The following is an 18,565-nucleotide window of genomic DNA, read 5'->3' on the forward strand; positions in this document are numbered from 1 at the left end:
CATCCAAATTTCTATGTTATTTGCGGTTGTTTTTATTTGCTTATTTATATTTAATGGATAAAACCAGGGGCAGAGGCATGTGTGGGCGACATGTAGACAATTGCCCACACAAAGTCAGATACTTATTTTTTTGTTGACGCTTTTATGTTAATGCCTCTTAAAATTTTAAAATTTATTACTGGTGCGGCTCGGCCCCTAGATAAAACGTTTTCCCTTGATGGATCCTGAGTTCCAAAATAAATATTATACTTCAAAAGAAATCAAGGCTGGTGCTTTTTTTTATACTTCAAAAAAATGCATCACTTATTTAATGCGGTATGGAGTCCTATGTATATGTATATCAATTATTTTGAATTTTGATCATTATGATGCTACCAGAATGGGACTGTATATGCAATCCAGTATGAAATTAAACTGATTATTTCAAGCACATTGTCATACATTTTCTTGTTGTTAGTGGACTCCTCTAGAAAAGTTCTTATCTTGCTATCTGTCACCTCCATATATGTTTTCCCATTTAGATTGGTATTACATGGATGTAGTTTCTATGCCATAAAATGCATGCATATGATTATATTATCTTATAAAATAGGGAAAAAAATTTCCACATGAATATATCCTTCTCAAGAATAGCTAGCAGTCCTGCGGGTTCGTAAAGGACAAATGCTTCTCTGACGCTTCTTTTTTGTGCAGAAGATACTCAAGTTCTAGGATTTTAGCGACTTTTTTGCCGTCAGTAAGAGCCCTTCTTTTGCTGTATAAGAAAAACAAGTCCAAGGCTGCTAAAAAGTATCATAAACTATTATTAATAATACCATAAACCATCGTTCCTAATACTACATATAATTTATTTTACCAACTTTTTTTAAATAAGCACAATTAGTCAAAATACATTTATTTCCCAAAACTCTATTTCTATGGAAATTTGTTAACTCAACTTGCACCCGTGAAGCTGCTGAAACTCTTTCTTCCAACTTTTGGTAAGAAGCCTCCATCTTCTTCGCTTGCATTCAAGGGATTCTGCAACCAAAAACAACAACTAAGTCATTGATTAATTAGACACATTTGGCCACTTCAATTGAACGGCATCCATCTTGTTGAACACCCATGGCTGTTGAGCGCACTAGACTTGAGCCTACGTCGTTATCGTCTCAGTGGGTTGAGCTTAGGGCTCCAGTCGATCGAGACAAGTTCGAGCTGACCAGCTATCAATTGAATTGATCAATGGCTAGATTTAAAGCAGTTGATTTTAAAAACCTTCTTAAAATTTGATTTATGCCTGGGAGATTCAATAAAGTAAGATCATTATTTGAGGCATTTTCAAATGTAATGCATGCATCTAACTTTGAGAGGCAAGATTTACTACAAAAGATGGCATTATGACAAATCTAGTCCTTTTAAGCATTCAATGAACATAGATATAAGCATAATGGGTTTGTTTGGCCGTTAGAATGCTCTGTGAGTATTCTATGAATCTACCTTGAAGATTAAAACAGATTCAGGGACACCTAGTTCTGGTGTGTCATGAATCTACTTCAATCTTTGAGACAGATTTATGAAGCACTCACAAAGTGCTTGACTTATCAAGTGACACAAATAGTTAGAGTTCCATGGAGAAGGTCTAGTTCAACCATAATTCAAATCCTACATGCTACACCTTATTCTCTACCAAAGTTGCTTAAACTTGTTCAACATGACCATGAGAGAGTGGAGAACACTTACAAGTCACAATTTGCCCTGGGATCGAGGGGAATGCCAAATGGAATCTCACAAAGAGAAGGAAGGCCATCCACGGCAGTCAGGTTCGGACTGTACATACTCATCAGGCCCACCAGGCACTTGCAAACATCCCTCCTGTCTTCAGGTTCACTGGCTATGTTGTGCAGGCTGTCCAAGGCATTGCAACAGGGCGAGTCGACCGCCACATTCCGGGATCCATACATAACATAGTCCGAACAGCTTGAGGCAAGAGAAGCCACCGTGCTGCAATCTATGTCGGCCGCGGCCGGGTTCATCCATGAATCCATGATCAAAAGAGCTACTAGAAGTAGGGCTCTCATGTCGGCGAGTTGCAGTACTATGAATTTGAATTAGGGTTTGAGATTGATGATTCAGAGGTTGAGGTTGATTGGGGTTTTTAAAAGAGTTGGGGAGGAGGAGCTCATGAGACCGGTTTGTCATGAATTAGGTATGCTTCAATGTGGGTTGAATGAGTTCCTTTGTGCTCTAAGGGATAGACGTATCATAAACAATTGTAAGAGAAATGTGAAATAGTTGAAGAGACGGAGCTTTCTTTTAACAGTTCTACGTTCGGTTTTCTGTTCCTGTAATGGTAGAAATCGGACGATCTGTAGCTGGCATCCTTAGAACAAATGCAGCCTCAAGAGAGGCCATGCAGCAGTTGAGCCTCATGGCTTATGTGGGCAATCGCCCACATAGTCCTACAAAATTTGTTTATCGGAATATTATTTGTATCAGTTGCGGAGCTAAATATGATGACACCAACCCATCAAAAATTTCATGGAGATAGTTCGAATTTAGATTGAAATCAGGGGCGGAGTCAAGGTAGGGCTGCCCGCATGGACCTTGGCCCCACTTCAAAATTTTTTCTTAAAAAAATTTACATGTAAATTTAAAAAATTTCACTTGTTTTATATAAAAATTTTGAAAAATGATATTTCAATACTACCCAAAATTTATAAACTTTAATTCGGCCTCCCTTATAAAAAATTTCTGACTTCGCGTACTAAGATGACTCAAGATGCCCATACCAAACTTGAATGTGTAATTCAAGGAATCCGCAGTGAAAACAAACACCCTGTTAGAGCTCATTCAGCAGGGAGAATAATGACATATTACATTAATCTTTGAGATAGATACATGAAAACAATATGTTACTAAATGTCAAATCATGAAACATGAATCTTAGACATGTGGTCATACCTTTCCCCAAAAGTAATGTGGTCATACCTTTCCCCAAAAGTAATGATAATCAAGCTAATTTGAAGATGTATTTGTTTAGTGCTTTCAATTTTTAGAGAGAAAGTATGTCAAAAGTACATTTGGAGAGTTCACCCATCCAAGGTATTTTCATGACTTTATTTCAACGATTTTATAAAATACCATCGAGTTATAATACACTAGCTCCAACTTTTTTATTTTAGCGTGCTCATAGTAAAAGGGAATTGGAAAGTAATATCGATTTTTCAACTTGTAAAGCATTAAATTAATATGATTTTAATACATTGATATTGTCACATATTACTCAAACAAAGAGTGCAGTAATCACTTGCATTATCTTACACTAAGGATATTTTTTATCATCAATATTTTTCCCTTAGTCACTATCATATTTTTTCCACCAAAGACATAAATAATGAGTCTACGACTCACAGAGGGCCACGTCAAAGTACGTATGTAAGATTTTTTCTTTTTTTTTTCACAAAAAGGAAAAAAAAATCGACTTCAGACTGAGACCCGAACCAAATTCAACCATACACTACCCGACCCGCTCCAAACGCCACGGCTCTCCAGTGAGGCCGTCCGGACTCTGGAGGAAGGCTCCACTTCGGCACCTCTCTCTCTCTCTCTCTGACTCTCTCCCTCTCTGTTTCCCTCGCTCTGCCTCACACACAGCTCTCTCTAGGGTTTCTGAATTCGGAGGGAGAGAGGAAGAAGAAGAAGAAGAAGTAAACAAGCTGCAACAGAGAAAGAGGATCGGAGCCAGGCTATGGAGGACGACGAGGGAGGGGCGATGGCGGAGGAGGCGATCGTTGCCAACGGAGGGGAGGAGGAGGAGAGGCGGGGCAGCAAGGCTATGGTAAGTAGCGAGCAGATCGACGTGGAAGCGTACGCTGCCCTTTATACCGGGCACACCAAGGTCATTCGCCTTTTCTTCATCGCGGACCACTGCGGCAACGAGGCCGTGCAGGTCGAGGCCCTCAGGATGGCCCACGACGAGATCAAGAAGACGGAGAACACGCAGCTCCACCGCGAGGTCGTCCAGAAGATCGGCGGCCGCCTGGGCCCAGAATACGGCCTTGACCAGGCCTGGGTCGACGCCATCGAGCACCGATTCCAGCTCAAGAAGGACAAGCTCGAGAACGAACTCAGCGGCTACAAGGCAATTTTCTTTGTTTTCTTCTTCTCCTTTTTTCACCATCGCCTTCGCGTTCTCCATCCTTTGTTTCTTTGCTGCTTTCCGTTCCCGTTCAGTCTTGAACTCAAATTGCGTTGTCATGGAGTTGCAAATACTTGTTCCCTTTGTTGGTTCTTGATCTAGGTTGTTATGATACATAGTTTGGTACGTTTTCTCTAGGGCTTGGAGCTGTTAAGTTTCGTATTAGGATAACAATGAATTAGTGGTCCTTATGATGTTGCAAGGCAGAACGATCGAAATCTCAGACTGCAGCATTTGCATTGCCAGAGATACTTCTGGTACTGCGTTCTGACTTGTTGTTTGTTCAGTATATTTGAACTTATTTGGAACGTGGTGTCTCGGATGAGAACATACTAATCTGGTTTGCTAGATGCATCACCTATCACGTACTCATTTGCCTAATTCATGTGAACCGAGAGGCCACATGTTGGAAATTTTCTATTGAACTTTTGGCAATTAATTTGAGACTCGTAACTGCATATGAAAAGGACCGTATATGAGTAACTCATAAGGAGAATGAGAAGCAGAAAAGGTTCAAGAACATAAGCTAGTGCAGTGGTTGTGGATGTGGGCTTTCTATCGGATGCAGGTTTCGATGTGTATTTTGCATGGTTTTTGTGTGTAAACTCGTCTGTCTATGTATACTGTATAGCTTTCACTTTTCAGTTATTTTAGATGGGATATCTTTGGACAGTATATGTTTTTGAAAAAAGATTTACCTCAGGTCCTCAGAGGGAATGTGTTTGTTGTGCAAATATGGGCACATGCACCTAGTACTGGATTATCTTGGGATAATATTTCTTGTTGTGGCAAGAAGAATGTATCATATTTGAAACCAGTGTATGATGTATTTGCAATGCAAACAACAAATCACATGTTAGAGAACAAGATTGTTATGGCAATTTTCAATAAACGATCCACATCTGATGCAAATGCTATTCAGTGGATGAGAAACATTAAATTAATTTAATTTGTGCATTTAGCAAAAACGCTATCTAGACTCCAGATACATGAAAGCCTATTCCACAAAACGAATGCTCTTTGTTTCAGCCATGATGCTTACATAGCTTTCTGACCTTTCAAACTGTTATTGTGTTGCACTTTTTTTCATATGCATTTCTTAGAACAAAATTTCGGGTGTACCAGTTTCATCTCATCCAATATACGATGTTCTCTGAGAGTAGTAGTGACGGACTGACGGTGATTTCTGCTTTGCATTTATGGTTAATAAATTCGTAAAATCATATGTTTTTTTTTTCTTAGTGTTTGTCTCAGTATATTGGTTGCAAAACTTGCAATAACTCCTCTAGGACTGTATGGAAATTCCTCTTACAGTTTTTTTGTTTTTCTTGTAGACAAATTTAATCAAAGAAAGCATAAGGATGGGATTTAATGATTTTGGAGATTTCTACTATGCTCATGGACACCTTGGAGAGGCATTTAAGAGTTATGTCCGTACACGTGATTATTGTACTTCGTCGAAGCATATAATTCATATGTGCTTGAATGTCATTTTGGTCAGCATTGAAATGGGCCAGTTTATGCATGTGTCTAATTATGTCGGTAAAGCCGAACAAACTCCAGAAGTGCAGGACCCCATTATAGTTGCAAAGCTTCGCTGTGCCCTAGGATTGGCTCATCTAGAAGCTAAGCATTACAAACTTGCTGCCCGTAAGGTATGTTAGTTTTCTCTTTATTAGTTACAGGGTGTTAAATATATCCCTAATTCTTTTTTCATTAATTTGTATAAGATGAACTACAATGGTTTAAGGTTCTAGATCTATCACAAGTTCTTCGTAGGCAGAAATTCTTTCCATAATTGAAATAAATGTAGTCGTTGGACTTACATTGTGTAGGCTGCATATGCTGTAGTTGTTCTGTTTTTTAAGTTTCTAGCTGTAAATCCTTTTAAGCAATCAATTCACCTGGATAAATTTTATGGAGCCCTTATTTAATAAATGCTAGCAAGGATGCATCTCCAATGAATATCTGGATTTTCTGTATGTATTATGTAAGAACTGAGAGCATTACCTGTTCTGTGCAATACACGTCCATAGACTTTATTGTGATGGGCATTTTTCCATAATGTGAGATTTATGATCTATGAAACAAAAGAATTGGTGATTAAGACCCTTAACACAGGTTCTTATGTGTAACTCGATTTCAGCTGTTTGATCTGCAAGATTGTCATCGTGTGGAATTGGTGATTAAGACCCTTAACACAGGTTCTTATGTGTAACTCGGTTTCAGCTGTTTGATCTGCAAGATTGTCATCGTGTGGAATTGTTCACGAAGTCACACTTGTCCAAACTGTTTAGCTTGGTATCTTATTCTGGGATAACATATAAGAGTTTATACGGCTGCTTTTGAATGTTTGACAGAAAACATAAATCACGCCATACATAGAGGTAATGTTTGAGACTTGTACAGGTGATTGATAGTGAGATGCATGTGCCTTTCACTTGATATCTATGATTGGCATGATAACCACATGTGTCTTCAGTTTGTTAGCTACTGGTCTCCTTGCAACTAGGGCACTAGTCTTCTAGACAAGCCACTCCGTTGAGCAAAGGATGCCTTCTGCTTTATCTGCACTTTTACCTTCATCAGTTGATATGGTTATAGTGGTCTGCCTTGCTGTACTTTGTTTATTTTCATTTTAAGTATTGGGATATAAGGAACTAAACATTCTTGACATGTTCCATGAATTCAAAGAGCTTAGCATTTCAATTTCCTAGTCATTAAAACCCAGTTGATGCTGCATTAGTGTGCTTTTGGTTGGATATGCTATAATCACTACTTGAAAATATTAAGCAGCAGAACTCAATAAACTGGTGATTCTATTCTAATATATTATGCATTTTCTGTCGTTTTATTGGAAGAAGGGCACAGAAACATCAAAAGTTTGCCATTTACAGAACTACATGATATGGAGAAAGAAAAAAAATTAGAAGAGGGAGGTGAAGAAGGAGACAACAAGTGGATGAATTCTTCTAGCCTTTATGATAATATTTACTGTTTGTCTGCGGATTGCTACCTGCTGAACATGTTATTTATTGTGAAATCCTTGTAGGTTGATGATTTTTTTTTCTCTTATTCTGCATGATGCTTGCAGTTTCTGGACACAAATCCTGAACTTGGAAATAACTACACGGAGGTGATTGCACCACAAGATGTTGCAACATATGGTGGTCTTTGTGCACTTGCATGTTTTGACAGAACAGAACTGAAGGTGAAGCTTGATTCATGTGACTTTTCTATCTTCAAAATATTGTATGGTTTGTAAATTTTGTAGAAATTTCATAAATTATTGATTTTAACTTTATCATCTATAGAGGTTGAAATTATTTGTGAGTAACGTAACAATGGCCTTGCTTCTTGTCAGAATAAAGTAATAGACAACATCAACTTCCGGAACTTTTTGGAACTTGTACCGGAAATAAGAGAGCTCATTCATGATTTCTATGCTAGGTAAACTGCTATTTGCATAGAACTCTTCTTCTGGCGATTGATATTTTTCCTATATTCTATGAGTGCCCAGGTCTATGTCTACTTTTTAGTATACTTGAATCTATTGTGCACAAGGTTGCAAAACTGTAGTTTGATTCATTTGTTGCTAAGTCTCTATAGAAGGACGATACATGTCTAACTGTAGCACAATTGTTGCCTCATTGTTCATTTATTGAGTACCCATTTGTCCATGTAAGATACTTAACCTGAGTGTGCCCTGCTTTTAAATCGTTGGTGGTATCAGGCTGTTAGCAACTGACAACTTCAAGGCAATTCTGTGGCATCTTAGAGAATGTTTGGACCGTCTTACTGCAGTGTTTTTATGTTTACTCTCTCTCTCTCTTTCGCTATATATGTGTGCGTGCACACAAAAAATATGGTTAGTAATAGTAGCTGTCTCATGGATTCTCCACTTTGACTCCTGTACCTGTCCCGTTGTGTAGTAGTACACTCTAAATTCAATTAAAATTGCCAAATCTCTGAATCTTTATCCAGGTCCATGACATGTCTGAATGATGTTTATCTTTAGATTTAGCATGTTCTGTTTGGAAAACATGTATAAGCATATTTCTGTGTGCGCCTTTCTTGAGGGTTGAGCGCTTTAGAATCAATTCAGATTGCACTATGATCTCACATAGAAGGATTGTGTTTTTAGTTGAATTAATTAGATGAAGATATGTTATTGCTATGCGAATAATTAATAAGAGAGGCATCTAAAATCTCAGATTGGATAAAAGAACACTAGCAACCATCTGTTTTGTCAGCACATAACGCAAGGTGTGCAGGCTAGCACATCTCGCGGTAGTGCTTCCCCCTCCCTATCCTCTCATAAAAAGGCTCTCTTTCTCAGCTGTTTACTGATTCCTATGGTATAGGTTGCTTTATATTTCTTGTTTGCATGTTATTTTAACTATTCTTCATTTAATCTATTTATTATTATTATTACCTTAGCCTCCCCTAACTTCTTTTCTTTACTTCCCTTTTCTTCTCAGTCGTTATGCATCATGCCTTGAATATCTTGAAAATCTCAAGCCAAATTTATTGCTTGATATTCATCTGCATGATCATGTTGAAACACTATATGACCAGATTCGACACAAAGCAATAATTCAATATACACATCCATTTATCTCTGTGGATCTGCATACAATGGCCAGTGCCTTTAAGACCACAGTTGCTGGTCTTCAGAAAGAGCTTGAAGCACTCATCACGGACAACCAAATCCAGGTATACTTTTTTTGTATGCTTCCTGTTGTGTCTTGTGTGGGTTTCCAAGCCAATGCAGAATGAATCTCTCTCTCTCTCTCTCTCTCTCTTCTGTGTCTGTGTGTGTGTGTGTGACAATTTTTCTTTTGGTTTCTTTGGCATCAGTATGCATTTGCTGCATGCATACTTGCATAGACCTTCAAGGTACTTTTTCCATTTTTTTCATATGTACCTGTCTACATGGTTCTTAGGTTTCTTCATGGTCATATATTTGCAAATGTTTAATCTGCATGTGGCAAACATCAAATAGTTGTGGTAAAGACCCCTAATTCAGTAGATGTAAAATTGAGAAAACCATAGCAATTCACCTGCTAGAGGGTTCCCAGGTGCAATGTCATGTCCATTGGAAGCAAGAGCAAGCATTTCCCACTTATTTCAACAATTTTCCCAGTTTTATCTGCATGCTTGCAAATTCGATGACTTTTCTTATGCATTTTCAGAAATAGGAGAACTTTCTCTGAACGTGTGCAGGATTTTGGAGCATGGTGCATAGTTTCACGAATATTTAATCTGCACAGGACAAGCACCAAAAAATACTTTGGTTATCTAAAGTTGAGGAAACCATTAGCAATTGCATCACTAATAAGCTTCCTATAGGCTCCTCCATGCAAGGTCGTATCATGGGAAGCCAGGGCAAACACCTATCCACTTTTTTCAACAAGTTTCTACCATAGTTTTATCTTGTTGGCTTTTTAAGTCTGATTTTTTATTTCCAATATCCAGTATTGTAATTATCTGGTTTTCTGTTCTTTCTCAGGCTCGCATTGATTCTCACAATAAAATCCTTTACGCTCGCCATGCCGACCAACGAAACACTACATTTCAACGGGTGCTGCAGAATGGTTCTGAGTTTGAGAGGGAAGTTCATGCAATGCTGCTGAGGGCTAATCTGATAAAGCACGAATACACCAACCGAGCATCAAAGAAACTATGATGTTCTGCAAGATCTGGTACATATTGCTGCACCACTGAAAGACGAATGTGTGCAAAAATGTCAACTTTTTGGCTTGGGGGAGTTTTTGGTTTCAATGAGGGCCATCTGATTCCACCTCATCACGATCTTTCTCCTGAGAGTAAAATTCCACAGGACGCAACTGGAATTTTGATTGGAGAAACTTCGGTGAATTCTTGGTTGGTTGTACCCAGTGGCAGATCTCATTCCACGTTTTCCATTGCATAAGACTCCTCCGCCATGGTTCTGCCTTTAGGATGGGCTCAATCGCTGTCCAACATGCTGTAGCTGCTATCGATTAAGGTGGCGGATATTGCAGTTTTATCAGGGTTTCTTTTATTCCAATTGGAACTCAAGGTTCAAATATGTGATTAAACTCTCTTAGTTATGTTACTTGACTATATTTCTTGTTGGTTTTCTCCCTCCTCTTGATGATGTTCAAATGTGGAAAGCTGCATATATCTCCTCATGATCAACTGAATCTGTGAATGTTTATTCTCTCATTTCCATGGATTCAATACTGGGATTCAATACTGCTGACAAACCTTCATTGACGGGTCTTTGCGTGATGTTTTAAGGGGATCGTTAATGGGTGAATGTTGTGCCTCCTGCAACTCATGGGGCTTCTGGCGAGGTCATCAAAGGCCGATAAATTGAGGTGTTAATGATTTTAGTTGTGGAACATGGCTGTTTAAAAGTTGTGGTTTGGAATGAGGCCCTCCGGCTGATTTAACTCCTTAAGCCGATATTTCAATCTTTGTAAACAAAGCTGTCTAGTTGCAGGCGGCGATCTAGAAAAATTGTTGAATAATATGGGAAATCAGACGTCTTACAAAAGCGAGCTAACTGAGAACATGAGTTAGCTGTAACCATTCAAGGAAATTGCCTGATACAGTGTGTGCAAGTCGTTCACCGTTTACGGCTTTTTATGTGTTTCAATCGTCGCTAAAACATGTACATAAAGCAGAAAATCTGTTGTCCTATCAATTATACCAAAATGAACACTTAGACGACAGTTTTTCTGGAGCCTTCAGGGAGAGCACCAACATTGGTATTCAACATGAAAACAGCCATCTGTATAAGCGTAAACAACAAACAGCTACCCGTAAGGACATCCAAAGTAGTTGAATGTGCTTGTTCAAGAGATCACAACTTTTTGACCCGTTTGCATTAGAGATGTAGCAATTATTTTTTATTTTTCCAACAGCTCCGCGACCATGATACATCATTCTGACGATTCAAAAGTTGATTCTGTCAAAGTCACATATACACGCATTTGGTATAGCTAAATCTTTAGAACGATTTAAAGAATTAAGAAATTCAATGGCGTTCGTACAGTTTTCTAAGGAGTGTTTGGATGACACTTCAAAACCATGTTTCAGATTGCAAAATCTGGTTTTGCCACCAAAATCAGGTTTTTCGAGTGTTAGGGTGACATCAAAACTTTTTTACAAAACCTGAACCCCCTCAGGTTATCCAAAAACCAGGTTTTGGATGTGTCGTCCAAAATTTTTTAAAAAAAAAACAACGTTTTTAAAATTCAGTAAAGAGCAGTTTTCATAAAACGTTTTCAAAAAACTTGATTAGAATAAGGGTATCATCCAAACGCCCCGCTAAGGTTCTACTGTACCCCAACCACATCAAAAGGATTCATGGTCAAGCACGAACATGGTCGCGATAAAATGTCATGGAATGCCGGCAAGGCTGCAAGCGTGAATGCATGTGTGCAGGTGTCCATGCTTGAGAGAAATGCAGTCCCATCAATAAGCACCAACAGTCGCCAACTGCAGAATATGAGAACTTTAGAAGAGACTGAAAAATCACAATTCATGGCAGATTAAATAAAATTTCTCCAGATCAGCCTTGAGTGTTAAATGAACATTAAACCATACAGACAGGAGGCAGATGAATGTAGACCTTTCTGAATACACAAATCTTGAGCAACTGGCTTGGCTTAGCTTTTTGCATTATCATTGGCAACATAAGAAACCAAATTCTGTGGAATCCTCACAGAACCCGTTCATTTACCTTGTCCAGGCAATGTTTCAACAGAGGAAACAAGGAAGCGTTCCCTTGTGCACATGAAATCAATACCGAAGTTAACATCATGCTGCATTACTTGTACCAACCAGCAAGGAGATGCCTCAGTCCGAAACAACAGAGACACGATATAGCCTGCAATAATGTGTACAGAAAAATACTCAGATCACAGAGGAGGAAGAATGCAGAGCAAGACAAAATTTACCTGGAAAAGGAGTAGCCGAATACAGAGGGACTTTTCTGTACATCTACCAAATAGGTTCAGGAACAAGTTGACAAGGTTCATGTCCTTGGTTCCCGTCAGCAATCCAGTTTGTGGATCAAACCTGCAAGCACCAGCACATCAAACATAGGACCACTTTTAGTTAAGCATTTTTGAGAAGATACTACAACTGAAACCGACAGTGTATTTACGTTAAAGCAAACAGCTTATGTAACAACCAACAACTAATAGCAATTAGCAAATCTAACCATGAGAAAAACAGATTTTTTTAGTAACAATTACCTTGGAAGACGGTGTCGTGGGCATGGAATGATCTTAAAAAGCTGATAGAAACCAAAAGAAATGGGAATTAGACACAAGAAATTAACTCCATGCTATGAAGCTGCCAAACAAGAAGAATTATGGAGGAATACCTGAGGACATGAATATAGGAAATTTAGAACTTCAGGAAGGAAGAAAAGTAAGAGAGTTTCACTGAAAGAACAAAAAGGAAATATATCAAAATAGATCACTTATGGTTTCCAGCCCAATGGTGTTACAGCATGCGCATAACAAAAATACAACTGAAAATGCAGCAGACACGTGAATAACACATGATTTGTGATACATAGAAACCAGAAGGCTTTATTCATTCCACTGCTATACAGCACATAAACCACATGGATCAAATTGGGATACCTATAGGCTATAAGTCTATTAACTTTCATGGCAGAACAAGAATTACATTCTAATTTCTAACAAGCATCCAATCGAGATTAAATCCACCTTTGTGAATGCTTGCATATCGAGGTTAGTTAGAAGTATTCCAGTAATAGCAAGTAGCTACACAGGATTTTATTGTTGAAGCTACTTTGGTTCATTATTACAACAGAAACTCACAAACGTTTATTCATTTAAAGCCATGGCCTATATGGCACTTAAACCCGCATGGATCAAATTGTGGCTACCTCTAATTCCCATGCAGAACAAGAACTACACAAGCATCAATTGTGATAAATCCACTTTTGTTATGCACTGTATTGTGATTTTACTTAGTCATGTTTCAGTATAGCAATAGAGCATTTTATCATTGAAGCTACCTCAATGTGGTGAAAAAAGTCACTTTTGTTATGCACTGTATTGTGATTTTACTTAATAGCAATAGAGCATTTCATCATTGAAGCTACCTCAATGTGGTGAAAAAAGTCATAGGCCTCTAGACTCAATATATAATGCTTGTCACGTTAGGCATTTTTTTATCTAAATAGTTCGAGTAAGTACATCAGGAAATTGTGCAAAAGAAAAAGTCATCCGAAAGCTCACCTGAAATGGCCTAGTATGCCGACCACAGCCAATGCCATCCCAGCGAAGTATGTGTACGTATCACCAACAAAAATAGAAGATGGATACCTAGAGCATTTCATGTCAAATATAAGTACATTCAGATGGATACTTTCATAGGCAAACGTTCACTTAGCAGCATCAACAAACTGACCAATTATAAGAAAGGAGAGCCAATGAAGTTGCTAGCAGTGGCTGCATGAGGTAAATAGAGAATGCATGAGCTTGCTGATATTCAGGATCTGAGGAACGTCCAATTTGCATTGCATTATGTATCAAAACCTATACAAAGACAATACACTTGTGAACAACATTATGGGATCCCACAAAGTAAGCTAAACCATTTTTTTAACAACTCTTACAGCAGATGCAATAACAATTGTTTGTCCTGCCTCAAGGCCATTTAAACCAGCATGAATATTGATAGAGTTAGTGCAAAATACTGCTAGAAGTCCCATATATACTTTATATATCCAACCTGTATGCATAAAAAACACATATGAGCTAGTTAAATGAATACAAACATAATAACTAGAAACATATTCTTGTCAAAAAAATTATGAGAAAGATACAAAAATCAGGAGAACCACCCAATCTTAAGGCACAGACCGAGGGAATAAGGTTTAATAATCAACGACGGCCACTAAGAACAGGATATTCATGTCTTGGCAAGTTGAAATGGGAAGAAGAAACAGGTTTTCCAAAGTTGTCCGTTCCTTATGGCTATTGACATATCAATCCTTAACTTACAAATATTGACAAATTTATCCCATCTTTTCCATGACCATTCAGAACTAGTCCTCAATATTAAATAAGTCCGTCAAAATTGTTTTATTTCTAATGAAATGACATAAATACCATTAACAAAAATAATAAGTTAACGGAGAAGCATAGTACTTTAAAATGACAAGCTCGTTTTATTGACTATGAAGCTGTTGTACATTGATAACCATAGTTAATTTAATAACAAAATGATTGAGTTATCAAAAAAGTTAGATGTCAATGATGGATAAGCCAATCCGTTTACAAAGTGGATATGAAACTATGGATTGTCTATACTTCAGGGATGAAATTGGAAATGGAAAACCTAAAAGAAAAACCATACCAGCAACGACATTAAAGTTCAATTCGCAAACCATCTACCATTAACATGTACTCACCTAAATCTAGAACCTTTAACCCAGCATAAGGAATCAGAGGTTTTGGAACAATGACGGTTGTATGTCCGGCATATGCCATCAATAAGGGAAGTGCTGCAAATGATGGTAGCAACAATTTCCTGTTTTTCATGCATAAACAGTAAGATTTTCAAATAAATAAAAAACATATTAGGAAAGAAAAACTAATCTTGTGCTATAACGAAACAACAACACCATTTCAAGTATATGGTAACTTACACCCTCCAAGGGACATCAAGGACATCATCAACAAAACCAAGAAGAAGCATGAAGCATATAGAGGCCAGTGCTGCATTGTACTCAACAAGCCACTGCACGGACACAGAATATGTAAGCACAACTTGAATCACAAACATGCTATATCCATCACTCAAACTTCATCAACCTACAGCATAGATACTTGCCATACAGTTAGATACCAAAAGGAAAAATCCTTCACAAAATGATAATTTTACAAAGAAATTGATGCTGACAACTGAGGCCCAGAAACAGTTACATCCTTGTTTGGAAGAAGGTGGAATTGGTTTAGAAAAGTTGAGATGACGCATTCATTAGAAACATAGGCATTTCATCAAGAAATAATGAACTATTTCACACAAAGAATAAAAAGAAATGCTTACACTGCGGACTTACATCAGAATCCGAAGTAAAGTTGAAATGTTGGAACAGAATCGTGACAACCAAAAATACAATCCCAACAACAATACCCAGTGACTCTGGCCTGCAGAAAACAAGGCAGGAACAAAATGTTTGATCAATGTACAGATTTTGAGGATGATAGAAGGCCACATGAATGACCTTCGCATTATATACTGAACAGTACAAAACCAACAGTTAAACATCCAGAATGCCTAGTGCCTAGGCAAGGCACCATGACTTTTTGGTCTTTTTTATGTTTAAAAACATTAAACATTTCCTTTTTTTTCAATTTCTTATAAAATTTTAAGTCAAAACAAGATTTGGAGCCCCATTTAACCAAGTTTTTTTGCCCTAATCCAGGCTTTTAGTGAACCAGGTTCGGCAGAAACCTGGTTTTTGCTGTGTTTGGGTGCCATGAAATTGAAACCTATTAATGAAGTTTTGGTTAAAAAGAAAAACTACAAAACACTTACGCTGATTTCTTGGTCACTTACCAGGGGCAGGCTAAGGATGCCTGACAGGGGCAACCCTAGCCAATTTCCTGGGAAAATTGATTTCCGGTATGAATATTTAAACAAAATGTTCCGTTTTCCTTTCTTGATTTGCCATTTTCAGCTGGTGGTAGACCAAAAAAATGACCGGATTGGCAAAAGCACTACCAGTTCAACCTTTTCCGGCCAGCCTGCTGTTGGAAATGATCAAAGAAGTAATACTCTACTCTCAGATATTGGTGAATCTCTCTGACGCTGACTATAATTGCTTTTTAATTTTGATCATTCCTGTCCCATTTAATCGCACCTGTACTTAAGGGGTTAAGGTGAATTTGAAGGCAAGAATAAAAGATCATGTTGAAGTCAATTAAGTTCCAGTAATTCCTTACTGTTCCACCGTCTGTAAATCAAGGTTCTTGTTGATCTCTTCCTTGCGGTAACTTCCGAACTAAAGAAATTTATTCTGCTCAATTTTCGTTAGGGTGCTGAAATATAGCAAGAGAACTTGTATGGTTCTTTCAAACCAAAAGAGTTGCAGAATTTCCGTGACCATGTGGCAATGTAGCAAAGTCCATGGAAAGAAAAATTAGCACAAGCTATAAAGACGAGCAACGATTCAGAAGTGTCGTGAAAAATTTTCAAACTAAAACCATAAAAGTATTAACTCGGAAGCAAATTACCCTCCATGTAATAAACAGGCTATCACGGACAAGTAAGCAACTTCACCAACACATGCATAGGGAAGCAAAAATCAGTAACTTGAATAATTAAAATGGCACGAAAAGAAAAAATCAGGGAAACTCAACTTAGGACGAGAAAATAACCAGATAAGGGAAAAAAACTCACACTTTAATTGTTCCTTGGGGGGAACCTCTTTTATTGATGTCGTAACCGAACAAATTCCTTCTCAGAACGTACGTCGAAGCGACCGGAATCAGCATCACAACGACGACGAAGCCGCCAACGCTCATAGCCGCGTTGATGAGGACGGAGCGCTTAAGCTCGGCGTCGATCTCGTAATGGAAGAAAAAGAGGTAGACAAACGGAGCCATGCAGGCTGCAGAGATCGCCAGAATTTGCCCCAACTTCGGGCGGATAATGGGAGGGTCCTCCGTTGAAGAGGAGGGCTGCATGCCTTTTGATCCACCATTCAGACCTTCACCGGCTGGACGGCTTTCCACCGATGCCGCTGCCGGCCCAGATCTCTTCCGTACAGTCATCCGGCCTTCTTCTCTCTCTCACAACCTCTCGCACTCTCGCAGACTCCTTTTTCTCCACGCACAGGGACTCAGGGATTAAAGAGGCCGGAGGAAGGGATGTCAACGGATCCGATTTTCTACTCTCAACTATAATCCACGTTTTCGCATGTTTATATGTATGGATTCAAAATTTTAAATTATAGTTAATTTAATTAGTTTAATTTTTTATTATTTATATATTAATTTAAAATATTTAAATCATAAATTTATATGAATACGAATGAATAGTTAATTGAATGATAAATTTATAATGATTTATTTAAATAATTGAAATCACAAATTTGTATTATACGAATAATATTTATGTCATTCATTTGATCATTTATAATTAATTCAATGAGTTTAAGTTGTTGTTATATTTATATTAAATTATTTAAAGTATTAAAATTACAAGTTCGTAACGATACTATTCAGATTTAAGTTATTCATATAATTCCTTAAAGATAATGAATTGAAGTTATTATTATATTTATATTAATTGATTTAAGTGATTGAAATCACAATTCGTATCAATACAACTGAAAATTAATTCATTCATTTGGTTCGCTATAATTAATTTAACGAGTTTAACTTGTTGTTGTATCTATACTGAATGATTTAAGAGAAAATTTATATTGACTTGAAATCCAGTTTCACAAATCCAATTCAAATCTTTTTTTTAAACTCACGTTCAAGTTCACTTTGAAACTAAATCAGAACTGACAGCATGTTAAAAAATAATATGAATTTAATCCAATCTATTTTTAATTGCAATATGGTCATAAATCACTTGAATTTAATCCAATCTGCTTTCAAGATCACATTTGATCCAACTGTGAAAGTAAATAGAAACTGCATTACAATATATTAAGCACCATGGATTGTGAATATAAGATATCTGTTTAAAGCTATATCCTATCAATCTCAATATGAATTCAATTGAATGTCTTTTCTTTGAGGTATGATCCAATGTATTAGTCAAATGTTGTTTTCATATCAAATTATTTAAAAGCAATCATGTTCAATATTACATCTAAATCAAATTTATTAAATTAGAGGCTATGAGGAAAAGTATTGGTGCTTGTTGCTGCAATCCGAACCAATTCAATAATTACTAAGACTATATATATATATATATAACGGAAGAGAGAGAGAGGAACTGAAATCCTCTGACTTCACCAAGTTGTGTGTGAGAGGCCGGCACATAAGTAGTTCATTCTACCACTCCAAAGATAGACTATTGCTTTCCTCTTATGCCAATCACTCTTAAAATTCACAAATCTTGCTTAAGGACTTATTACGGTTTAGAAGATGTACTCACTGGGTCGTGACAATTATCATAGTATTTAAACTTCAAACCCATTTAAAGTGGATCACATTACCGCCAAATGCGCTACAACCCTTTGAAAAACTTGATTTACACATTAGATTTTTGTGATTGTTTTTCAAAATCATACAACTATCCTCACGTTAAATGACTCGTACGGTGGTCGGCTTCATACATTTTCAAATTGAGAATAGCAACATCATGAACACCGTGCTTATAGGT

At 37.4% G+C, this 18,565-nt stretch overlaps 3 protein-coding genes across 3 annotated transcripts; 1 reads left to right on the top strand and 2 right to left on the bottom strand.

Annotated features, from left to right (window-relative positions):
* Positions 1–1,718: 1,718 nt before the first annotated feature.
* On the bottom strand, positions 1,719–2,060 carry LOC116247555 (putative non-specific lipid-transfer protein 14). Its single transcript, XM_031619729.2, has one exon. It carries the CDS (start codon positions 2,058–2,060, stop codon positions 1,719–1,721), a length of 342 nt encoding a protein of 113 aa, XP_031475589.2.
* Positions 2,061–3,556: 1,496 nt separating this feature from the next.
* On the top strand, positions 3,557–10,307 carry LOC116248251 (COP9 signalosome complex subunit 1). Its single transcript, XM_031620930.2, has 6 exons — positions 3,557–4,123; positions 5,515–5,835; positions 7,275–7,391; positions 7,545–7,630; positions 8,662–8,896; positions 9,693–10,307. Exons 1-6 carry the CDS (start codon positions 3,731–3,733, stop codon positions 9,867–9,869), a joined length of 1,329 nt encoding a protein of 442 aa, XP_031476790.1. The 5' UTR covers positions 3,557–3,730; the 3' UTR covers positions 9,870–10,307.
* Positions 10,308–11,700: 1,393 nt separating this feature from the next.
* LOC116249299 (uncharacterized) lies at positions 11,701–17,097 on the bottom strand. Its single transcript, XM_031622528.2, has 11 exons — positions 16,625–17,097; positions 15,282–15,369; positions 14,868–14,959; positions 14,631–14,749; positions 13,833–13,948; positions 13,625–13,752; positions 13,453–13,539; positions 12,564–12,624; positions 12,433–12,473; positions 12,133–12,253; positions 11,701–12,062 (listed from the first exon to the last, which is right to left on the bottom strand). Exons 1-11 carry the CDS (start codon positions 16,996–16,998, stop codon positions 12,003–12,005), a joined length of 1,287 nt encoding a protein of 428 aa, XP_031478388.1. The 5' UTR covers positions 16,999–17,097; the 3' UTR covers positions 11,701–12,002.
* Positions 17,098–18,565: the final 1,468 nt, after the last annotated feature.

This window comes from Nymphaea colorata, chromosome 2 (genome assembly GCF_008831285.2).
Source record: "Nymphaea colorata isolate Beijing-Zhang1983 chromosome 2, ASM883128v2, whole genome shotgun sequence".
Classification (NCBI taxonomy): Eukaryota; Viridiplantae; Streptophyta; class Magnoliopsida; order Nymphaeales; family Nymphaeaceae; genus Nymphaea; species Nymphaea colorata.